A 26030-nucleotide genomic window follows, 5' to 3' on the forward strand; every position below is an offset into this window, starting at 1 on the left:
AACTTATATTGTAACTTTTTTATAATTGACCGTAGGGAATAACCAAGACCACTTTTCTGTGGTACAACATAGATGTTACTTTCAAATTTTAGGTGTATTTTAAGGTATCTCTACCTGATAAGGAGTTTTTATGTTTATTTAGAAAAACAAAAGAATTACAATAATTACTAAACAACCACAAAATTGAAATTCCATTTGCAAAATACAGGTGCTAGAATAAAGAAATTTGCTGTGACGGGCGTATATTGTGACATTCTGGCACTCTTGTTTTACTTTTATGGAAAAAGTAAATGCCAAATTGTCATAAGTATGACACAATACATCTTCCCATCATTCACTTTTATTCACATAGTGAACCTTAGAACTATGACACAAATGCGTTTAAACTAACTCAGAAATTTATAACATTTTGCAACTTTATTACAAAACGGGTTGTGATGTCCATTTCACATTGTAATAAGCTTTCCAACACGTTTTGTAATAATTGTTACAATTTTAGTATCCTCATTGATTTTGTAAGTATATACTTTTTTCACTTTTATGTAAATAGTAAATGCCAAATTGTCATAAGTATGACACATTACATCTTCACATCCTTCACTTTTCTTCACATAGTGAATCTTAGAACTATGACATAAATGCGTTACGACTTACTCAGAAATTTATTACATTTTGCAACTTTATTACAAAACGTGTTGCGATGTCCATTTCACATTGTAAATAAGCTATCTGACACGTTTTGTAATAATTATTACAATTTGAGTATCCACATTAATGTTGTAAGTACTTGTATTTTTTTACTTTTATGTAAATAGTAAATGCCAAATTGTCATAAGTATGACACATTACATCTTCACATCCTTCACTTTTCTTCACATAGTGAACCTTAGAACTATGACACAAATGCGTTTCAACTAACTCAGAAATTTATTACATTTTGCAACTTTACTACAAAACGGGTTGTGATGTCCATTTCACAATGTAATAAGCTTTCTAACCCGTTTCGTAATAATTATTTCAATTTCATTTATTTTGTGAAGATCCAATTTCATTTTCTAACTACATGCCTATATGGCAGGTAAAAAAATAAAATCTGGAAAGTAGATTCCTCGAAAGCAATTGCAGACTCGGTTGGCCATATTATATAAAGATCTTCATCTCCTTCACATTACTCATAAAGTGAGCCTTAGAAATATGACACAAATGCTTTTCAACTAACTCAGAAATTTATTACATTTTGCAACTTTATTATCAAACGGGATGCTATGTTCATTTTCACTTTGTAATAAGCACTCTTAACCATTTTATTGAAACTTCCTTGATGTTATGCATAACTAAATGCCTTTTTAGTTACAATTAATGAGTAAAATTACATGCTAAAAGTACGCCACCTGACATCTTCACCTCATTCCATTTTATTCACATAGTGAACCTTAGAACTATGACACAAAAACGTTTACACACACTCTGAAAAATTTATTACATTTTGCAGCTTTATTACAAAACGGGTTGTGATGTCCATTTCAAATTGTAATAAGCACTCCAAGCCGTTTTGTTATAATTATTACAATTTTATTACAAAACGGGTACGCCTCACCTGGTCCCTTACCCAACACAAGTCACAACCGTTTTTAGACTGGCAAGTTGGCCAAGCCATGAAGCCTAAAAAATCAAAAGTTCGATAGCGATTTCACCGAGTCTCAACGTATTAGCGTTGGCCGGTGGCATAATCAGTGTGTACATACCACGTGGTTTGTGACGTCATTTTCGGGTATTACGGCAAGAAAATTAATAAACAAATCCGTCGATTTAGAACTTAAAATCACTGTAAGTACTTCATTTTCTCACCGATTTGAATAATTCTTTTACGAGGCTCAAGCAAAAATAGTGGGCTATAAACGTAAGGCAATGATTTTCTGAAATTCTAAGCAGTTTTTGCAAAGGTCCGTTCCAACCCTGAAATGCTGCAAATTCTTGGAGGGTAATACGGCAAGAAAACCCTGTGTTTTACAAAAAATGCAGGATTGATTTGCTTTACATTGTTGTGCCTTTCACCGCTGTTTATTTCGGTCCCAAGAAGACCAGCGAACGACTTTACTGGAAATGAAATGGTAGGTTTCTCATTGAAAACGTATGTCTTAAGGAAAATGCTAATACGGCAAGAATGATATGACGGCAAGCAGATTCATTTATACCCCTATTGTCCCTAACAGCAGTTGAGACTTGGTTCTCTAAAACTACTTACTTCCGTCAGCAAGTAAGTAAATGGGGTCTACCTACTTAGTGCATGGTATGCTAAACTAGACGGAACCGTTTATTAACAGTAAAATAGAGAAAAGTGAAAACTTCACAGGTCGCTCAACACGACAAAAACGAAACCCTGTTTCATTTTTGAAGTGTTAACAAAACATTTTCTTTATGCCCGAGATTTATTAGAAAGAATTATCCAGGGGTTTGTTTTCAAAATTATTTTTACCTTTTCATGCACTTTCCGTCCATAGAAAGGATGGGGGCTTTGCTGTACAAACAGTTGTACTATGTCAGCGACATAGGACTGTCATAGTCGTCTCGGGATTACTTTTTAAAGTCTGTTTAACACAACTTGAAAATACTTTTTACGTATAGTGTTGGCAAGTGATTGTATAGGCATAGTCTTACATTCCATTTTACGACCATGGACATGATTCTGAAACGATATTTTGAACGATTGTAATATTGTTCATAAAAGATACTTATTGTTTGTAAACAATAATTTTATACTATGACAACATACTTATAAGGGTCTGAAGAATGCATGTATTACCTTACAATTTTGATAAAAGATAAATTAAATGCAAAATCTTAAGAATATTCACATTTATAATGTTACGTTTATCAAGCAGGATAAACCTTCTGTTCTTTTCATACTTTTACTTATATGCTCCTTTTCTAAGGCATAAAGTTTTACCACTTTATGGTTTCATCTTTATATGATTGGATATATGATTCTTAATTAAGTTTCATGTTTAGACGTAGATATCTTCAGTAATGATTCTGCGATCCTTACCATAACTTGGATCATAACTTGGTAAACAACAGTTTCATTACATGACCTGTATTTGGAAGATATTACACCGACCATTGATTCCGTCTGTGACAACTATGTTTTATTAACCAACAGGAACAGATCATGTGCTCTTTGTCTTATCATTAACGCTTTATTCAAAGCAATAGCTCTTTGTCTCACGTTCGGTGTGGTTTTTATGAGATACAAGGATGTTTACTCAAAATCGAATTTATCACATTCTTCTAGCTGTTGTTTTACGCGATGAAAGTGTCCAACTTTAGAAAATATTCTAACACATTACTGTAATATACGTTTTTATATTGTTTTTATTTTCAAAGGTGCATCTGCATTTTACACTCTAGTATGACATACAGGAAATACTGCATACATATGCATATTTTTGTCATTTACAATTATATGGTTTACATTGTTTAAACTGCGATTAATGGACGATACGGCAGATGCAAAGTCGAAACGGAAATGCTTCGCTCTGACAATAATATATCATATACGTTCATCATAGCTTCCCCATCGTCAGTATTTTTTTTTGTTTAAATAAAAGATAATTTTGAAATACAAATTCATCACAAAAGGATGCTGCACAGTCTTCATTTATGAGTTTAGTTTCAATGTGCGCAATATATCGTTGCGTATATTGAAACTACAAATCTAGCTTGGTGGCCTTTTGTTGATTTTGCATTTGTTGTATTGCCATTGCTTTGTTGGGTCTGATAAAATGAATATTTCCAATTTTACATTTTTACATTTGACGTTCATTTCGTATGAACAGGCGCGAAAGTTACATCATCGCTGCTTAGTGATAACCTACCGCTGTTTTTACGACGTCCGCGTATAGTCAGGAAGAACGTTCCTTAGACGACAGCGCAGTTGTTCCGTCTGGTGAACAGAATGGGCAGGAAGTTGATTTTAATGCTCGATGCATCAAATGCAATTCATAATATTATATAGTTTACAAATGGAAAGGAAATATAATATAATTATAAGAAATTAAACTTGCCGATCCTATCCTATTGCCGATCCTATTTAATTGCCGATTTTATTCTGTCGTTCATTTCGCATGAACACCGAAAAAAACCCATTTCATTTCTTAATTAAAATTTACTGTTTATGTTTTACATTTTAAAATGTTTAATCAATTTTTAAAAGTGTGTACTTATCTGCTTATACTATCATAATTTAATGTGTTACTTTTTATTATAAAAAACTCTTATTGAAAGCTTCTGTATGTATCAATGATGTTACAAACTTTACATTTGAACTCGCTTGTTGGTTTCTATGTCTGAACCCTGACATCTTAGACCGTTTCCCAAGTTTAAGTTTAGTCTTTGTTCGCGTCATTACTCTTAAAAAGTTAAAATACGTTGTCCGAGTATTCGTCTTCAACAGCAAGTTTTTTCTTATCAAACACACATTGTTTCTTTTAAACAACACTCCGACAAAGTTTTTGATTTTGATTCAATATGACTGTTCTTTTCAGCGTTTCAATGTTGCACTGACAAGAGCCAGATCTCTCCTAATTGTTATTGGCAATCCATTAGTACTTGAGAAAGACGTAAACTGGAAACGGTAAGTGAACTTAACTTATAATCCTAACCAGAGACATTGCCTTCTGTTACAGCTTGCACTTAAAGCTTATTTTTTACTGAAATAGATCCTTACTTTCAATACATTTCTTCTGCATTGTTACGTCTCGCCATGTCACAGTCATAAAGGAGATAATCAAAGACAATGGATTCAATAATACTTTCTTCGTTGTAAATCAATAATAATCATACTTTTCACCAGCTCATAAGGAAACAATGATTGAAAAGAGGATTAAACAAGAAAACAATAATTTATATAATATTATTTAGTCATAACAGAAAATATGACAGTTTATATAAATAAAGTCAATTAATGAACAAAATTCGAAAGTCATTGAAAATATCTTGCAGATTCCTGGACTACTGTGATGGGAATGGCGGATTCAAAGGGCAGCATGGAAAATTAAAACCAGATAGTACCACAGGGGAAAGCAATTCTGGCGATATCGGTAATACATTTGAATTGCCTTCAACTCTGTCTTCAACAATTCTGTGCAAGAATACCTTGGGTAACAAAGCACGTCCTCGTTTTACAGATAACAACACATGCTGGAAAGCAGTTGTTGGAAAGCATCATTTCTCTGACAAATTCTATATGAAATAGAGCACAATATGATTTTTGTCCCCCTGCCTTTTTTGAAGAAAAAAGGGGCACATAGAAATAGGCTGTGTCCTTTTGTCCATCTGTCCGTCCGTTCGTCCTTCCCCCACCTGACAGGGCAGGTACTGGCTTGTGGGGAAAGAACTGACTAGTCAGTTTCTTCTCACACCTGACAGGTCAAGTACTGGTTTGGGGGGAAAGAACTGACTGGTCAGTTTGTTTTCCCACTTGACATGTCAAGTAATGGCTAGGTAGAAAAGAACTAAGGTCAAGGTCACACTTAGAGGCCAAAGGTCAGATATAAGAATGACTTTGTCCGGAGCATTTGTTCTTCATGCATGGAGGGATTTTGATGTAACTTGGCACAATTGTTCACCATCATGAGATGGAGTGTCATGCAGAAGAACCAGGTCCTAATTTAGAATGACTTCCCTTTGTTGTTAGTCCACGATCATCAGATGGTGGGCCATTCAAATCACTCTGCGTCCTTTGTCCGTCCTTCCTTCCTTCCATCCATTAACAATTTCTCGTTATCGCATCTCCTCAGAAACTACTGGGGGGATTTTGACCAAACTTTGTCAGAATGATGCATTGGTACTCTAGTTTTGTCCCCCAGAAAATCAGACCGGTTCAACAAGTTTGAGTGAGTTATGGCCCTTTATGTTTTATTTTAATATTTTACATAGGGAAAAATTTTGAAAATCTTCTTGTCCAAAACCACAGGGCCTAGGCCTTTGATATTTGGTATGTAGCATCATCTAGTGGTCTTCTACCAAGAATATCCAAATTTTTTCCCTAGGGTCAAATATGGCCCCGCCACGGAGGTCACATGGTTTATATAGACTTGTATAGGGAAAAACATTGAAAATCTTCTTGTCCAAAAACCACTGGGCCTAGGGCTTTGATATTGTGTATGTGACATCATCTAGTGGTCCTCTACTAAGATCGTTCAAATTATTCCCCTATGGTCAAATATGGCCCCGCCCTGGGGGTCACTTGGTTTACATAGACTTATATAGGGAAAAGCTTTGAAAATCTTCTTGTTCAAAATCGCAAAACCTAGGGCTTTGATATTTGTAATGTAGCATCATCTAGTGGTTCTCTACCAAGTTTGTTCAAACTATCCCCCTAGGGTCAAATATGACCCCGCCCCAGGTTGTCACATGGTTTATATAGACTTATATCTAGGGAAAATCTTTATAAATCTTCTTGTCCATAACCTACAACATTCAGATTTGGACCACATGTATAGTTTTGAGTGGCTAGATGAACCTTGGCATGAGTTGACCTTGACATTGATCTAGTGACCTACTTTCACATTTCTCTAGCTACAGCCTTCAAATTTGGACCACGCACGTAGGTTTGACAAATTGTGTACCGAAATAAACTTGGACCTTGACATTGACCTAGTGACCTACTTTGTGTTCAGAAATGTAATTTGACCTTGATTTTGACCTAGTGACCTACTTTCACATTTCTCAAGCTACAGCCTTCTAATTTGGACCATATGCATAGTTTTGTGTATTGAAATGAACTTGGACCTTGATGTTGACCCAGTGACCTACTTCCACATTTCTGTAGCTACAGCCTTTAAATTTGGACCACATGCATAGGTTTGTGTACAGAAATAACTTTTGAATTGACATTGACCTAGAGACCTACTTTCACATTTTTATGCCCCGAAAGGAGGCATATAGTTTTCAACTGTCCGTCCATTCGTTCGTTCGTTAGTCACAACGTTAACTTTTTGCATGAAGGCACTTTACTCGCGAACCACTGCACCCAGGACCTTCAAACTTCACATGCTGATAGTACTCATCGAGTACACGACCCCTACTGACCTTGGGGTCACCAGGTCAAAGGTCAAGGTCACAGGAGCCAATATTAACTTTTTGCATGAAGGCACTTTACTCGCGAACCACTGCACCCAGGACCTTCAAACTTCACATGCTGATAGTACTTATTAAGAACACGACCCCTACTGACTTTGGGGTCACCAGGTCACAGGTGCCAGTGTTAATTTTTAGCTCACCAGTCACAAAGTGACAAGGTGAGCTTTTGTGATCGCGCAGCGTCCGTCGTCCGTCCGTGCGTAAACTTTTGCTTGTGACATCTCTAGAGGTCACAGTTTTCATGGGATCTTTATGAAAATGGGTCAGAATGTTCATCTTGGTAAATTCTAGGTCAAGTTCGAAACTGGGTCACGTGCGGTCAAAAACTAGGTCAGTAGATTTAAAAATAGAAAAACCTTGTGACCTCTCTAGAGGCCATATTTCTCAATGGATCTTCATGAAAATTGGTCAGAATGTTCATCTTGATGATATCTAGGTAAAGTTCGAAACTAGGTCACGTGGGGTCAAAAACTAGGTCAGTAGATCTAAAAATAGAAAAACCTTGTGACCTCTCTAGAAGCCATATTTTTCAAGAGATCTTCATGAATATTGGTCAGAATGTTCACCTTGATGATATCTAGGTCAGGTTTGAAACTGGGTCACGTGGGGTCAAAAACTAGGTCAGTAGGTCTAAAAATAGAAAAACCTTGTGACCTCTCTAGAGGCCATATTTCTCAATGGATCTTCATGAAAATTGGTCAGAATGTTCATCTTGATAATATCTAGTTCAAGTTCGAAACTGGGTCACGTGCGGTCAAAAACTAGGTCAGTAGATCTAAAAATAGAAAAACATTGTGACCTCTATAGAAGCCACATTTTTCAAGAGATCTTTATGAATATTGGTCAGAATGTTCACCTGGATGATATCTAGGTCAAGTTTGAAACTGGGTCACGTGCGGTCAAAAACTAGGTCAGTAGATCTAAAAATAGAAAAACCTTGTGACCTCTCTAGAGGCCATATTCTCAATGGATCTTCATAAAAATTGGTCAGAATGTTCACCTTGATGATGTCTAGGTCAAGTTCGAAACTGGGTCATGTGCGGTCAAAAACTAGGTCAGTAGGTCTGAAAATGGAAAAAAATTTGTGACCTCTCTAGAGGCCATATTTTTCATGGGATCTTTATGAAAGTGGTCAGAATGTTCACCTTGATAATATCTAGGTCAGGTTCGAAACTGGGTCACGTGCGGTCAATAACTAGGTCAGTAGATCTAAAAATAGAAAAACCTTGTGACCTCTTTAGAGGCCATATTTTTCAAGAGATTTTCATGAAAATTGGTCAGAATGTTCACCTTGATGATATCTAGGTCAAGTTTGAAACTGGGTCACATTCGATCAAAAACTAGGTCAGTAGGTCGAAAAATAGAAAAACCTTGTGATGTCTCTAGAGGCCATATTTCTCAATGGATCTTCATGAAAATTAATGAGAATGTTCAGCTTGATGATATCTAGATCAATTTTGTAACTGGGTCATGTGTGGTCAAAAACTAGGTCAGTAGGTCGAAAAATAGAAAAACCTTGTGACCCCTCTAGAGGCCATATTTTTCACAAGATCTTCATGAAAATTGGTGAGAATGTTCACCTTGATGATATCTAGGTCAAGTGGGTCACGTGCCTTCGAAAACTAGGTCATTAGGTCAAATAATAGAAAAACCTTGTGACCTCTCTAGAGGTCATATTTTTCAATGGATCTTCATGAAAATTGGTCAGAATTTTTTATCTTGATGATATCTAGGTCACATGTGCTCAAAAACTAGGTCACTGTGTCAAATAATAGAAATAACGACGTCATACTCAGTTCAACACTGGGTCATGTGGGATAGGTGAGCGATTCAGGACCATCATGGTCCTCTTGTTTGCATGAAGGCTCTTTACTCGCGAAGCCCTGCACTCAGGACCTTCAAACTTCACATGCTGATAGTACTTATTGAGTACACGACCCCTACTGACTTTGCATTCACCAGGTCAAAGGTCAAGGTCACAGGGGCCAATGTTAACTTTTTGCATGAAGGCACTTTACTTGCGAACCACTGCATCCAGGACCTTCAAACTTCACATGCTGATAGTACTTATTGAGTACACTAACCCTACTGACTTTGGGGTCACCAGGTCAAAGGTCAAGGTCACAGGGGCCAATGTTAACTTTTTGCATGAAGGCACTTTACTTGCGAACCACTGCATCCAGGACCTTCAAACTTCACGTTCTGATAGTACTTATTGAGTACACTACCCCAACTGACATTGGGATCACCAGGTCAAAGGTCAAGGTCACAGGGGTCAATGTTAACTTTTTGCATGAAGACACTTTACTCGCGAACCACTGCACCCGGGACCTTCAGACTTCACATGCTGATAGTACTTATTGAGTACACGACCCTACTGACTTTGGGGTGACCAGGTCAAAGGTCAAGGTCACCAGGTCAAAGGTCAAGGTGCTGCAGTGGCATTTGTCACCATTAGTGACAGCTCTTGTTTATTACTGGGCATAGGGAAAAAGTCGAGACCAAAGTGAATTCCGGCAGCTTTATGCATAGAAATAAAATTTCGGTTCCCTAGCCTATGCACGGTACTTTGGCTAGAGAACCAGTTTCGGATGAATAAGTTCGCTGTCTGGAGAACCGAGTCAGGTTCTCTAGCCACTGCCAAGATGTTGTATTGGCATGCAGTATGTTTTATGAAAAATGTCCTTAGTCGGGGGATGTTGGTAACTCTGTTACAAATTCTTGTATTCTTTATAAAGATTAACATAAACCTGACATTTGAATACATTTTTGTTATGTCTTGAACAATCGGTATAAACTTAGGAGAACAAATATACAGGTGATTAATTCATACCACACTGAACTATCCCTAACACATGTGTTTCGATCAGGCCGCAGATGTGCCTTGCGAAATCTGGGTATACAATTAAGCTCATTATTTTATACAAAAAGCTTTGTCCATCTGTCTATTCGATTTTGTGTTGTACAAATCTCAAAAGTATTTGACCTAGTCATGAAACCTCTCAGAACTGTTACTCAGCCTGTGGAGTTGTGTACCTGGTGTTATATTTGGGATTTCATACAGCCAGACCAGAGTTATGGCCCTTGCCATAGTCAAAAATATGCATACAGTAAAGGAGTTAAGGCATGAGTATCCATTGGACACTCATCTGGTTTTAACAGATTTTATGCTGAACAGGCTAAGTAACTAACCTGTTTGTATGGAAACTACAGCATCTTATACGGTTTTTACTTTTTTATATTCTAGGATGTAGTTCACAGACTAAAATCAAAGTGATAACTATGTCTCCCCCAACTGGGGGAGACATATTGTTTTTGTCCTGTCTGTCCGTACATCACACTTCATTTCCGATCAATAACTGGAGAACCATTTGACCTAGAAGTTTAAAGGGTGGCAGGGCTTATGGAGTAGACAACCCATATTGCTTTGGGTCACTCCCTCAAAGGCCAAGGTCACAGGGGCCTGAACATGAAAAACAATTTCCAGTCAATAACTTGAGCACCACTTGACCCAGAATGATGAAACGTCATTGGATGATTGTTCATGCAGAGTAGATAACCCATATTGATTTTGGGGTCACTCCCTCAAAGGCCAAGGTCACAGGGGCCTGAACATGAAAAACAGTTTCCGGTCATTAACTTGAGCACCACTTGACCCAGAATGATGAAACGTCATTGGATGATTGGTCATGCAGAGTAGATAACCCATATTGATTTTGGGGTCACTGCTTTAAAGGTCAAGGTCACAGGGGCCTGAACATGGAAAACCACTTCCGGTCAGTAACTTGAGAACCACTTGACCCAGAAAGTTGAAACTTCATAGGTTAATTGGACATGCAGAGTAGATGACTCCTGTTGATTTTGGAGTCACCCTATGAAAGGTCAAGGTTGCAGCAGTTACAAAACTGAAATCCATTTTTGTTCAGTAACTTGAGAACCATTTGACCTAGAACATTCAAATTTCATAGGGAGATAGTAATTACAGAGTAGGTGACCCCTGCTGTTTTGTGGTGATCACTCCATCAAAGGTCAAGGTCACAGAGTGCTGAACTTAGAAAACTCGTTCCAAACAATAACTTGAGAATCACTTGACCCAGAATGTTGAAACTTAATAGGATGATTGGACTTGCAGAGTAGATGACTCCTATCGATTTTGGGGTCACTTGGTCAAAGGTGAAGGTCACAGGAGCCCGAACATGGAAAACCATTTCCGGTTAGTAACTTGAGAACCACCAGACCTAGAATGTTGAAACTTCATAGGATGATTGGTCATGCATAGTAAACGACCCCCATTGATTTTAGGGTCACTCTGTTAAAGGTCAAGGTCACAGGGGCACGAACATGGAAAACCACTTCTGGTCAGTAACTTTAGAACCGCCTGACCCAGAATGTTGAAACTTCATAGGATGATTCGACATGCAGAGTAGATAACCCCTGATATTTTTGGGATACTTTATTGAAGGTCAAGGTCACAGTGGACAGAACATGGAAATCCATTTTCGGTCAATAACTTAAGAACCATTTGACCTAGAACCTTCAAACTTCATAGGGTGATAGAACATTAGACTTATAGAGTAGATGACCCCTGTTACTTTTAGAGTCATTCCATGAAAGGTCAAGGTCACAGTAACCACTTGATCCAGAATGTTGACCCCTACTGACTTTGGGATCACTCAATCAAAGGTCAAGTTCACAGGGGCTGAACATAGAAAATGGTTTCCAATTCATAACTTGAGAACCAGTTAGGCCCATGATACCATATTGTAGCCAACCATCAGTGTCTCTTTGACTTCCGCTCCTGTCCTCTTTGACTTCTTGCTTATATGACTATGTATTGGGGGAGACATGCGCTTTTCTACAAAAGCATCTTCTAGTTTTTCTTAATATGCTTATTTTCCAACTGTTGTGATTACAGGAGATGTCTACAACAGGCTTGCCAGTATGCGGCTACAAAGTGAAGACCCAGAGTGGGAGATACGTGACTAGGAGAGCGCAACTTTGTAGCATATTCATAACTGCAGATTTTTAGCTCACCAGAGCACAAAGTGCTCAAGGTGAGCTATTGTGACCGGTCATTGTACGGCGTCCAGCGTCCGTCGTGCGTCAACATTTGCCTTGTGAAGACTCTAGAGGACACATTTGTGATGTAATCTTTATGAAACATGGTCAGAATGTGCGTCGTGATGATCTCTAGGTCAGATTCAAAACTGGGTCATGTGGGTCAAAACTAGGTCAGTAGGTCAGATCAAAGGAAAAGCTTGTGAACACTCTAGAGACCACATTTGTGACCCAGTCTTTATGAAACTTGGTCAGAATGTTAGTCTTGATGATTTCTAGGTCAAGTTTGAAACTGGGTCATGGGGGGGGGGGGGGGGGCAAAAACTCGGTCAGTAGGTCAGATCAAAGGAAAAGTTTGTGAACACTCTAGAGACCACATTTTTGACCCAATCTTTATGAAACATGGTCAGAATGTAATTCTTGATGATCTCTAGGTCAAGTTCAAAACTGGGTCATGTTGGGTTAAAAACTAGGTCAGTAGGTCAGATCAAAGGAAAAGCTTGTGAACACTCTAGAGATAACATTTGTGACCCAATCTTTATGAAACTTGGTCAGAATGTTAGTCTTGATGATTTCTAGGTCAAGTTGGAAACTGGGTCATGTGTCAAAACCTTGTCAAAGGAAAGCTTGTGGACACTCTAGAAACCACATTTGTGACCCAATCTTTATGAAACTTGGTCAGAATGTTATTCTTGATGATCTTTAGGTCAAGTTTGAAAACTGGGTCATGTGGGGTCAAAAACTAGGTCAGTAGATCAGATCAAAGGAATGGCTTGTGAACACTATAGAGACCACATTTGTGAACCAGTCTTTATGAAACTTGGTCAGAATGTTAATCTTGATGATTTCTAGGCCAGGTTTGAAACTGGGTCATGTGGGGTCAAAAACTATGTCAGTAGGTCAGATCAAAGGAAAAGCTTGTGAACACTCTAGAGACCACATTTGTGACCCAGTCTTTATGAAACTTGGTCAGAATGTTAGTCTTGATGATCTCTAGTTCAAATTTGAATCTGGATCATTTTGAGTGAAAAACTAGGTCAGTAGGTCAGATAAATGGAAAAGCTTGTGAACACTCTAGAGACCACATTTGTGACCCAATCTTTATGAAACTTGGTCAGAATGTTAGTCTTGATGATCTCTAGGTCAGGTTTGAAACTGGGTCATGTTGGGTGAAAAACTAGGTCATCTGAATAAATCAAAGGAAACGTTTGTTAACACTCCAGAGGCCACAGTTGTGACCCAATATTTATGAAATTTTGTCAGAAAGTTTATCTTGATGATCTCTAGGTCAAGTTTGAATATGGGTCATGTGGGGTCAAAAACTAGGCCACCTGGTCAAGTCAAAGGAAAAGCTTGTGAGCACTCTTAGAGACCACATTTATGACCCAGTCTTTACAGTTGTAACTCAATTTTTATGAAACTGGGTCAGAATGTTTGTCTTAATCATTTCTAGGTCAAGTTTGAATCTGGGTCATGTAGGGTCAAAAACTAGGTCACTAGGCCAGATCAAAGGAAAATCTTTTCAACATTCTAGAGACCACAGTTTAAGTTTGAAACTCAGGAGAATTAGTCAGAATGTTTGTTTTGATAAGCTATAGGTCAAGTTCGAATCTGGGTCATGTGGGGTCAAAAACTAGGTCACCCAGTCAAATCAAAGGAAAAGCTTGTAAACACTCCATGGGGAGGAGACTGGGTTGGGGAGGATATCTTTGTTAAAAATTTTAAAGATGCTATTTTTTTTAAAAACTTTCCGGAAAAACGTTACACATTGGGAAAGGAAAAATTTATCGCGGGCTGCCCTTGTGTTTGGGCCAAAGAAAAAAAAATTGATTTATCTTTTTTTTTGAAAAAGTAAAAATTGAAATTTTTCTAGATCGGGGAATTTTTCATCATTTGAAAACATGGCTAGACACATTTTAAATTGATTTTAAACAGGCGTTTTTTGACAAAATTCAAAATTTTTGATAAAAAATTTTATCACAAAAAAATTTTGTTTAAAAAAAATTTTAAATTTTTAAAATCTTTTTCCCCCTTTGCTTTGAAAAAAAAACCCTCTTTAAGCATGCACAAAAAATTTCCCCGGGTTTAAAAAAATTTACTGTGGGTTTTAAAAATTTAAAATTGTTGGGGGGTTTTTAAAAAATTTTGACAGTTTTGCTGGATTTTTTAAGTTTGGGGTGTACTTCGGGAAAGGGGTTACAAAATTTTTTGGAATGATACTTTTTGGAATAAAATTAGCCCATATACTATCCCAGAATAGTAAAATAAAATTTAAACTTTAAAAAATTTAAAGGGTTTTTTTTTTGCTCCCCTTTTCATGAAGTGCCCAAGGTAAACTATTTTTAACCGCTTGTTTGGACCGTTTTTTTGTCTTCGTCGCCCCGTCGAAAAATTTCAAAAAAAATTTTTTCTTAAAAACCATTGGGCAGAATTAAAAAAAAATTTCACGGAATGCCGGTGGCCCCCTTTCAATTGTTAAAATTTAATCCCCGGGGTCAAATATGGCCCCCCCCCCGGGGGGTAAACCTTTGTTTATAAGATTAATATAGGGAAAACTTTAAAAAATTTCTTGAACAAAATGCAGGGGCCTAGGGCTCTGACTCGGCCCTTTTGGGGGGCCCAAACTGCCTATTTTCCCGTTTTTTAAGAAACAGCCTTGAAATTTTTTTGACCTACACGGGTTTGGGGCGAAAAACGTAAAACTGTTTTTCCCATTGCCCCAAAAAATTGACTTCCCAAAAATTTCCCTTTTAAAAATTTTATAAATCTGTTTACTTTTGAAAATGAAGCTCATATTACTCAGGTGAGCGTTCCGGGTTTTCAAAAACACCTTTTTTTGAAAGATAAAAATTCTTTTTATTTTTTGTATTATTTTGTTAAATGTGTGTTATGGAAAATTGAAAAGCGCAATAGAAAATTTTATTTTTTTTTTGGCTAAAAAAATGCCTTTGTATTTGTATTTTAAATGATTTGTTTCGAATTTTAAAAAACCCTAAATCAACATCTTTATATGGAAAATGTAAAAACCATTTTCAAGGAAAGTTGGGTTCTTTATCCAAAGGGTAAATGTTTCCATAATCCCCGGGGAACGGCCTAAAACGCAGATATGCAAAACTAATGAAAATCGGAACCCTTTGCACGAAAGTTTGGGCTAATGTAAAAGCATTGAATCTATGGGGTCACAGAAAGGGCCTATATCATTTAACAGAGGAGGGTTAAAAACGAAACTCATAGTTAAAATTCAAAAATTTTTTTCAGATTTTCATCAAAAAACATATGGTCTTTTTCTTTTTGTTTCCCGGGAAAAAGGGCTTTTCAGGACAGTGCGCCATTCGAAGGCAGGGGGTTCTAAAGGGCTTTTAATTTGTCCCCATCGGGTTTTGTGTTTCCCCGAGCACGAGCCCCTTAAATTTTCGGATTGTTCAAAAAAAAGGATTTTCCTAAAAAACCAAAAAATGGCTATTTTCTTAAATTTAAAACGGAATAATTAAAAGGGAAAAATTAAATAAAGAAAATTTTGGGAACCTTTTTTGCCATAAAAAAATCGTTGTTTTCTGTTTTGGGGTTATGAAAAATTTTTAACAAACGATTTATTTAGAGATTGTTCAAATGTTCATTAATTTGCAGGGAAAAGGGTTTGGAAAATTTGCCTGCAAAAATTTGGGGTTTATAAAGCTGTGGAAATTTTTGGGTTTTTTCCCTTCTTTAAAATTCGGGAAATAGGATCCTCTTTTGGCTTGAATAAATTGTTTGGAAAAAAGCTGTTTATGCATGTTTTGGTTGGGTTTGTTTTAAAGGGGCTTTTTGTTTTTATAAAATGGACTGCCCGGTTTGTATTTTTTGAATCAAATTTTTAAAAATTTCACTTTTCTTTTTAAAACCGACATCTTCCCCCGTTAGCTTGATTGTTCTAGTTTTTTTTTTTTTCCTGTTTTTTTTTAACCCGGTTTTACAGCAACGCCTTCTGGGAAAAAATCCTACTGTTTAAAAAGACGAAAAAAATTTGTTGTGTGACAGAATTTAAAAATTAAACCCAACAACCCCCGGGAAAAAAGAAATCAAGTATCATCCAAAAACTTTTTCACTTTCAGAAGTAGCCCCCAACAACGTAACAAATCCGGCAAAACTGCAACATTATAAAAAAACCACAAAAAATTAGCCCCTCCCGGAAAATTTTTTTTTCCCCTTTCGTATTTTAAGTGAAGGGCCTGAAGAGGGTTTTAATCGGGGCAAATGGCATAAAAAAGGGTTAAAATATTTTTTATTCAGTTTTTTTTTTGAAAATTTTTTCTAAAAAAATTTTCAAAATTTTTGTCAAAAAACGTTTAAAGGGACTAAATTATACTTTTTTTTCCATTTAAGCTATGATCAAATAAACTTTAAATGCCATTGTTTCCTAAAAATTTAAAATTTTTTCTTTTTTTGAAAAAAAGGGTTAGATCTTTCCCATTTTTTTTGGCGAAAAAAAAAACCGCCAGTGTTTAAAAGCCCGTTTTGCGTCGTCCGTCAAAAATTTTTCAAAAAAAAAAGGTTTTAAAAACCCACGGGGGCAGAATTAAAACCAAAACCCTTCACAAGAATGTCCTTGGGTGGCCCCCTTTTTAAAAAATTTTTCAAAAAAAAAAATTTTCCATGCGAACTCGGGTTTCCCCATGGCAACCGAAAGGAAAACTTTAAAAATATTCTTTTTCCCAAAAGCGCAAAAACAAAAAACCTTGATTTTTGGTTTTGTGATTTTTCCATCTAATGGTCCTAAATGAAGTTTTTTTAAATTTGTGCCCCGGGGTGAAAAAAGGGCCCCCCCCGGCGGGGCCCCCTGTTTTTTTTAAACATGGGACTTGTATGGGAAAAATTTTTTTAAAAATCTTCTTTTGGTTTTAAATGGCAAGGCCTGGGCTTTAAAATTTTTGGGTTTATGTTCCCCCTTAAACTAAAGTTCCTCTCCCAAAAGTTGTTTCAATCCAATTAAATCCCCTTGGGGTGAAAAAGGCGGGGCCCCCCCAAATTTCCCAATGGGCCCCCAAAATAGGAAAAAAAAATTAAAAAATTTTTTTTCCCTTAAAGGGCCTAAAGGGCCCCTTAGGTCTTTTAAATATTTGTTTATGTACCCAATTCCCCAAGTGGGACCCCTTTTTAAAAGATTGCCTAAAAATTTAACCCCCCGGGGAAAGAAAGAGGCCCCCCCCTGGGGGTCCCCTTGGTTAAAAAAAATTGATTTAAATTATGGGAAATTAAATACTTAAAAAAAATTTATCAAGAAAATTTTTCCCCCCTAGATTTTTTAAATTTTAAAAAATTACCTGTTGACCCCAAAGTAATTGGGGGTAACCTTTTGACTTTTGACCTTGACCAAACCGACCTACTTTCTTTTTTTAAAAAGATACAGCCTTTAAATTTTAGTGACATGTACATTTTTTTGCACCCCTTTTTTTAAAAATTTACTTTTCATTGACCTGAAGGTACCGATGACCTACTTTGTAATATTTTAGCATCGTTTGCCCTTTAAATTTGGTCATATTACTCAGGTAAAGCCCATTCGGGGGTCATCTGACTTAAACCCTTTTTTTTCTTAAAAAACCCCATTGGGAAAAAATTTACACCAAACTTCATAGGAATGACCCATGGTGGTCCCCTTTTAAAAAAATTCAAAGAATTTTTTTTCCCTGCAAAAACCCTGGGGTTTTCAAAGGCAAAACCCAAAAAGGGAAAAAAAATTTAAAAAAATTCTTGTCCCAAAATTTTCAAGGGCCCAGAGGGCCCTTTAATTTGGATGTGACAAACATCTAATGGGGCTTTTAAGAAATTGTTTTAAATTTGCCCCCGGGGGTGGAAAAAAGGCCCCCCCCCTGGGGGGCCCAGTTTGCTAGACTTTTTTAGGGAAAAAAATTTAAAAAATCTTCTTGTCTTAAAAAACCCCAAGACCTTTGGCCTTTTATATTTGATTCTTTGCATTGCCTTATGGGTTTTCCCCCTACCAAAAATTTTTAAATTTTGTTAAATGGGAACCTGTAACAAAGGTCTTCCCCAAAAAATTTTAGGCACAGTTTTAAGGGGTTTTCTTTGATGGGTTTTTCCCAAAAAGTTAAAAACATTTTTTTTTTATCAAAATTTTTGTCCCTAAAACATATGAAAATACATTTTTTGGGCCAAATCTTTATGTTTTAATCAGCATATTTAAAATAAAGATCTTTTTAAATTTTAAGGGTTTAAAAATTTCTTACGTATTGGGTTTTTACTTTATATGTACATTTTTGTTTTAAAAAATTTTTAAAAAATAAATTTTTTAAAAATTTTATGCCTGAATAAATTTTTAATTGAAATTTTTCGCAGGTAGAAAATATTTCAGGTTTTAAAACTTTTTATTGACTGTTTGAAAGTTTTAAAAAAAAAGGTTTTAAGGGTCACCCCCAATTTAAAATAATTTTTTTTTTTCGGATATTCTGTAACCGAAATTTTTTTAAAAGGGTATTTCTTTGTTTTTTGAAAAGAAAAAATTCATTTTCCCCTTTTGGGTTTGAATTTTGTTTAAATTGATATTTTTTTCTGAAGGTTTTATCCCTTAAATTTTTAAATAAAAACAAAAATGCTTTAAAAAGGCCCAGTTAACGAAATAGGTGAAAAAGATCAGATGTTGAAAGTTTTAAAAAAGGACAAATTTCTTTAAAACAGAAAAGAATAACCACCTTTAATAAATAAAAATTTTAGAGAATAACAGGAAGAATACAAGTTTTAAAACAAAATTTTTTGAGGACTGTAAAATTTTTTTTAAAGAAAATTTGGGGCCCAGTCCCTATTTAATGTTATAATTGGGGTTTTGTTTTTCATTTGTTTTTTTATATGGTTTTTTAAAATTTTTTGTTTCCCGGGGCATTAAATTTTTCAATTTCCTTAAATTTTCATAATTGTTTAAAAAAAAACCTTTAAAATCCCTTTTTAAAAACCCCATTTAGCCTCTTTTTTCGGTTTTTGGAATGGGTGTTGTTTTTGTTTGTAGCCCACCATTTAAAAGTGCCCTTTTGGGCAATTTTATACGCCCCTTTTTAAAAAAAGGGACTATTATGGAAACCCCCCCTGGGGGCGGGCGGGCGGGCGGGGGGGCCCGGGGCCAAAACCCCTTTTCCGGACCCTATCTTCTACAAGCATGAAGGGAAATTTTTATTTTAAAATTTTGGGACAGTTGTTTCCCCCATCTTTAGACGGATGTCATGCCAAAACCAGGTCCCTAGGTCTAAGGGCAAGGGTCACACTTTTGGGGGTCCCAAAAGGGCAAATTCAAGGGAAAGACTTTGTCCCCGGGCATAAACTTCTTCATGCATAGAGGGATTTTGATTAAAGTTTGGGACAAATTTTTTCATCTTTATGAGAAAGGAAGTGTCATGGCGCAAGAACCCCGGTCCCCAGGTTAAGGTCAAGGTCCACTTAGAGAGGCAAAGGATACAAGAATGAAAACTTTGGGGCGGGCCCTTTCCCTTTTTCATTTCATAGAGGGAAATTTTTTTATAACTTTTGGGACAAATGTTCACCCCAAGAGGGGGGAGTGTCAGCCCCAAAAACCAAAAGGGCTCCTTTGGTCTAAAGGTCAAGGTCACACTTAGAGGTCAAAGGAAAACAAGAATTAAAAATTTGTCCGGAGCATTTTTCTTATGCCCTAGGGGATTTTGATAAAATTGGCAAAAAAGTTCCCCCATGAGGGGAGTGTCCCCTGCCAAAGAACCAAAGGCTCTAAAGGGCCCAAGGCAAAGGGCCCCTTAGAGGTTTAAAAATACAAAATGAAAACCTTGTTTCCCGGGGCAATTTTTTTCCCTTTATTTCAAAAGAGGGAATTTTTTTTATAACTTGGCACAAAGTTCACCAAAAACAAGGGCGAAGTGTCAAGGGGCAAGAAAACCCCGGGCCCTAGGTTTAAGGTCAAGGTCACACTTGAGGCCCAAAAAAATTTAGTACCAAAAATGACTTTGTCCCAAGCAAATTTTTCTTTTATGATAGAGGGATTTTAAAGTAAAATTGACACAACTATACACCATCATGAGACGAAGTGTCATGCGCAGTTCCCTTCTTTAGAATTACTTCCCTTTGTTGTTACTATAAATAGCTTATATTGTAACTTTTTCATTACTAGTCGTAGGGAAAAATCGAGACCACTTTTCTGTAGTACAACATGAATGCTACATCCAATTTTGAGGTGTATTTTGACCAGTCTCTACCTGGTAAAGATTTTTGTGTGGACTTACAATTTTTTTTTTTGATTTTTTTTTTTTTTTTTTTTTTTTTTTTTTTAAGATTAACTTCCCTTAGTTGTTACTATAAAATAACTTATATTGTAACTTTTTTATAATTGACCGTAGGGAAAAACCAAGACCACTTTTCTGTGGTACAACATAGATGTTACTTTCCAATTTTAGGTGTATTTTAAGGTATCTCTACCTGGTAAGGAGTTTTTTTGTGGACTTAGAAAAACAAAACACTTAGTTATTACTAAACAACTACAAAATTAAAATTCCATTTGCAAATACAGGTGCTAGAGTAAAGAAATTTGCTGTGACGGGCGTATATTGTGACATTCTTGCACTCTTGTTAAGTTTTATGTTCCTCTTTCTGTTTCATCAGCCCACAGTGGTACTTTATCAAAATGCTTGACAATCAATATTATTGTACCAGCTGTCCTTATATGTGATATATTTTACTAGCTGCCATAATTACTGGTTTTAGATGTGTGTTGTAATTTGCTAGCTTTAAAATTACTGTTTTCAAATGTGCGATGATTATGTACTTTTTATAAAGTGTATCAGGGTTGTTGTGCAGGTTTTCTCAAATATAGGTTCATTCGTTGCATTTTTAGTTGTAATGAAATTTCATTGCGCCAAGATGTGACATATCTGTTTTGAAGAGCGATAAAAAAATTCAACGCCACTAAACGAGTCAGATCTTGGTTGTTCATGAAAGTTAGTATTTTCTAGTTTTAATTCATCCTTTACAGGCTGGGTTGGAGTACTTTGGTTTGTCAGATGTAATTTGAGTCTAGCAATATCAACAACTATTTGGCCAAGAGTCATCAGACATTATATGAATGTTATTCAGCATTTGCTGTTTTGCACCTGGACTTTTTTCTTTGTTTGGGATTTCACTTAGTAAGACAGAAGATATCGCCTTGGATTAAGTCAGAAGTATGCAAAAGGGCCCTAAAATTTTGTTTCGTGCATGCCGCAAAAAGTGTTTGACCTAGAGAAATGAAATGTTTTCGTTAAGTTGTGACTTACCTGTTTTACGCCGCAGTACAAAAACAACATCAGGCAGTTAGATCTTGATTGTTCATGAGTTACTATCGAAGTTGTTACAGGATTGGTTAGTTCAGGCATTGTATGCTCAGAGGTCCTTTAATATAAACAGACTGCATGTTTTGCATGGAAATTTCTAACATGAAATTCTTCTACTGTTTTAAATGAATTCCAGCAGAACTTCACTATCAAGGATCATTTTGAGAGTGGTGTGTGACATATTTAAATGTCAATTGATATATTTGATGCGTTGTAGCGCGTAGAAAAATATTCTTGTACTGCATTATTGGTACATTGTATTTGGATAATTTTTCTTTTGCAATATCAATGAACTCCCGGTGATTTTTTGTTTATTAACGTTAGTTTTGTGTCGAGCTTATATTTCTGTAAATCTCTATGTATTTCAGGCTGTGTCATGCCACCAATAACAGGGACCAGAATGGAAATAAAGGAAACCTTGGGTTTATCTTATTAAATTGTGTTATCCCTGGTATCGGCGTGCATATCATGGTTTAAAAAATCTCTGTGTATTTTACTATTGTTTTGTTATGTTTTCTTTATATATTTTTTATATCATACATCGTTTTTAACTTTTATGCCATGATTAATGTGTGCACTAGATGCCAAATAAAACTTAATACACAATTGAAATGTTACTTTTTAATCTGCGAATTATTAAGGTTTTAAATAGAGATGTATGCATATATTGACATACCTTTGTTAAACGTCCGTTTTGAAAAAAGAAATGACAAAAAAGTAAAAAAAATAACGTGACATACGGAATGGCGCTGTCTCTCTGTCCGAGTGTCTGTCAACATTTTCCATTTCTGGGCTCTAAATCAGTATGTATAACAGCTAAAGTTTTTGAACTTAGCAGGATTGCTAAGCACTACCTGAAGAGCATCATTTTTGTTTCAGTGGTCAGTAGGTCGAAGGTCTTGGTAACTGTGGGCTGTTGACTGAAAATTGTTTCCAGACTGATAAGTAATGAGTTATAACTATTACGGCTTTCAAACTTAATGCAATGACTACATATACCTGGAGAAATGTCTCTATTAATATTAGATTCAGTAACTCAAATGTCTAGGTCAAAGGTACCTGACTTATTTTTAGCTCGACTGTACGAAGTATAAGGAGAGCTATCGTACTCAACCTGGCGTCGGCGTCTTTCCGCGTCCCCACCTTGGTTAAAGTTTTTTTACACTTTCTCTTTTTTCAACTTATCTCTCTAATTACTTGATGGATTTGATTCAAACTTTAAATACTTATTCCTCATTATCATCTACATCATCTGACATAAGGGCCATAACTCTGGCACCAATGTTTCATGAATTATCCCCCCTTTTCACTTAGATTTTCAGGTTAAAGTTTTGATGCACTTTCACTCTATCTCTGTTATTACTGAATGGATTTGATTCAAACTTAAAATAGTTGTTCAACATCATCACCCACATCATATGACACAAGGTGCATAACTCTGGTACCATTTTTTCATGAATTATTCCCCCTTTTTACTTAGAAATTCAGGTTAAAGTTTTGGTGCACTTTCACTCTACTTCTGTTATTACTGAATGGATTTGATTCAAACTTAAAATAGTTGTTCAGCATCATCACCCACATCATATGACAGAAGATGCATAACTCTGGCACATTTTTTCATGAATTATTCCCCTTTTTACTTAGAATTTCAGGTTAAAGTTTTATGCACTTTCACTCTATCTCTGTTATTACTGAATGGATCTGATTCAAACTTAAACAATTGTTCAGCATCATTACCCTTATCATACGACACAAGGAGCATAACTCTGGGACCAATTTTTCATGAATTATTTCCCCTTTTTACTTAGAATTTTAGGTTAAAGTTTTGATGCACTTTCACTCTGTCTCTGTTATTACTGAATGGATTTGATTCAAACTTAAAATAGTTGTTCAACATCATCACCCACACCATATGATGCAAGGTGCATAACTCTGGCACCAAGTTTTAATTAATTATGCCCCCTTTTTACTTAGAATTTTAGGTTAAAGTTTTGATGCACTTTCACTCTGTCTCTCTTATTACTGAATGGATTTGATTCAAACTTAAAATAGTTGTTCAACATCATCACCCACACCATATGACACAAGGTGCATAACTCTGGCACCAATATTTAATGAATTATGCCCCTTTTTGCTTAGGATATACTTAGATAGTGTTTTGATACATTTTATCTTTACCTCTCTTATTACTTTAAATTAATATTTTTGACATAGACTCAGATAATTTGTGCAATATCTTCATCCACAATTGGAGTCATTAAACACTCCAGTGACAGCTCTAGTTTCCTCAGATGTGCCCAGGTTCACTATCCAGCATCGAAATAGTCGAGCGCGCTGTCTCCTGTGACAGCTCTTGTTTAATCCCCCGCCACGAGTGGTGGGAGGTTATAGGAATGGTTTCTGTCCTTCCTTCCATCTGTAACATTCTGGTCTGCTCTGTATCTCCTATCTCCGTATAACAAGCAGAACTCATGAGTCAGCCATGTCGACTCGAAGTCAAGGTCACAACTGATGGTCAAGTGTTTGAGCCTTCTATTTTGTGTCCGCTCTTTATCTCCTAAACCCCTTTTGAAGGATTTTCATGATACTTTAGTCAAATGATCACCTCATCAAGGCGATTTGCAGAACTTGTGTGTCAGCTGTGATGACTCAAGGTCAAGGTCACAACATTAGGTCAAAGGTTTGAGCCTTCCATTTCGTGTCCGCTCCATATCTCCTAAACCTCTTGAAGGATTTTCATGAAACTTGGTTCAAATGATCACCTCATCAAGACGATGTGCAGAACTTGAGTGTCAGCTGTGTTGACTCAAGGTCAAGGTCACAATGCAAGGTCAAAGGTTTGAACCTTCCATTTCGTGTTCGCTCTGTATCTCCTAAATGCCTTGAAGGATTTTCATAATACAATGTACTCGAGTCAAATGATCACCTCATCAAGACGATGTGCAGAACTTATAAGTCAGCCAAGTGTGCTCAAGGTCAAAGGTTTGAGCCTTCCATTTTGTGTCCGCTCTGTATGTCCTTAACGCTTTGAAGGGTTTTCATGAAACTTAAGTCAAATGATCACCGCATCAAGACAATGTGCAGAACTTGTGTCAGCCATGTTGACACAAGGTCAAGTTCACAAACTAAGGTCAAAGATTTGAGCTCTGTATCTCCTTAACCCTTTTAAGGATTTTCATGAAACTTGATCAAATGATCACCTCATCAAGACGATGTGCAGAACTTATGAGTCAGACATTTTGGCCCAAGGCCAAGGTCACAACTTAAGGCCAAAGGTTTGAGCCTTCCGTTTTGTGTCTGCTCTGTATCTCCTTAAAACCTTGAAGTATTTTCAAATTCATTGATTTCCTCATACATGGACAATAAATTATGCTTAACAAAGTCAATGCTTCAACCCAGTCGCATCAACCCTTTCACTATCCATAACAGCGGCTGGGGATATAGCTGTCTTTCAGACTGCCTTGTTGATATTTTTTTCCTTAAGTTTCTTGACTCGAACTACAACGTATAATAGCCTCAGCTGTCAAACAAAGGGCGAACTATGCTTCATTTGGTTTTACATGATGAAGTTTTCTTTTTGAAATTCTACATTGTTACTCCTGTTTGAATAGAAGTCGGTGTCACATATGATTGTTAATGGATATAATTTTATTAGAAACTAATTTGAGTATAATATTTTAAGAATTGTTTTTTTTAGCTCATCTGATTTTTTGAAAAAAAATGATGAGTTATTGTCATCACTTGAGCGGTTGTCGGCGTCGGCGTCTGCGTCTGCGTCGGCGTTGCCTGGTTAAGTTTTATGTTTAGGTCAGCTTTTATCCTAAACTATCAAAGCTATTGCTTTGAAACTTGGAATACTTGTTCACCATCATAAGCTGACCCTGTATAGCAAGAAACATAACTCCATCTTGCTTTTTGCAAGATTTATGGCCCCTTTTGTACTTAGAAAATATCAGATTTCTTGGTTAAGTTTTATGTTTAGGTCAACTTTTCTCCCAAACTGTCAAAGCTATTGCTTTGAAACTTGGAATACTTGTTCACCATCATAAGCTGACCCTGTACAGCAAGACACATAACTCCATCTTGCTTTTTGCAAGATTTATTGCCCCTTTTGGACTTAGAAAATCAGTTTTCTTGGTTAAGTTTTATGTTTAGGTCAGCTTTTATCCTAAACTATCAAAGCTATTGCTTTAAAACTTGCAACACTTGTTCACCATCATAAGTTGACCCTGTACAGCAAGAAACATAACTCCATCCTGCTTTTTGCAAGATTTATGGCCCCTTTTGGACTTAGAAAATATCAGATTTCTTGGTTAAGTTTTATGTTTAGGTCAACTTTTTCTCTTAAACTATCAAAGCTATTGCTTTGAAACTTGCAACACTTGTTCACCATCATAAGCTGACCCTGTACAGCAAGCAGCGTAACTCCATCCTGATTTTTGCAATAATTATTGCCCCTTTTGGACTTTAAGAAAATCATTTTCTTGGTTGAGTATTATGTTTAAGTCAACTTTT

At 36.2% G+C, this 26030-nt stretch overlaps 1 protein-coding gene across 1 annotated transcript; it reads left to right on the top strand.

The window, feature by feature from the left end:
- The first annotated feature begins 1063 nt into the window (after positions 1–1063).
- On the top strand, positions 1064–13871 carry LOC128548784 (putative helicase mov-10-B.2). Its single transcript, XM_053524240.1, has 4 exons — positions 1064–1078; positions 4545–4633; positions 5002–5099; positions 12059–13871. The coding sequence occupies exons 1-4, from the start codon at positions 1064–1066 to the stop codon at positions 12127–12129; spliced, it is 273 nt and encodes a 90-aa protein (XP_053380215.1). The 3' UTR covers positions 12130–13871.
- The last annotated feature ends 12159 nt before the right edge of the window (positions 13872–26030 follow it).

The sequence above is a fragment of the Mercenaria mercenaria genome, chromosome 15 (genome assembly GCF_021730395.1).
Source record: "Mercenaria mercenaria strain notata chromosome 15, MADL_Memer_1, whole genome shotgun sequence".
NCBI lineage: Eukaryota > Metazoa > Mollusca > Bivalvia > Venerida > Veneridae > Mercenaria > Mercenaria mercenaria.

Excerpts from the sequence above, each read along its gene's own strand:
- LOC128548784 (XM_053524240.1), top strand. Across the intron at positions 4,634-5,001 it reads AAAGACGTAAACTGGAAACG|ATTCCTGGACTACTGTGATG; the intron begins GTAAGTGAACTT and ends AATATCTTGCAG. Across the intron at positions 5,100-12,058 it reads AAGCAATTCTGGCGATATCG|GAGATGTCTACAACAGGCTT; the intron begins GTAATACATTTG and ends TTGTGATTACAG.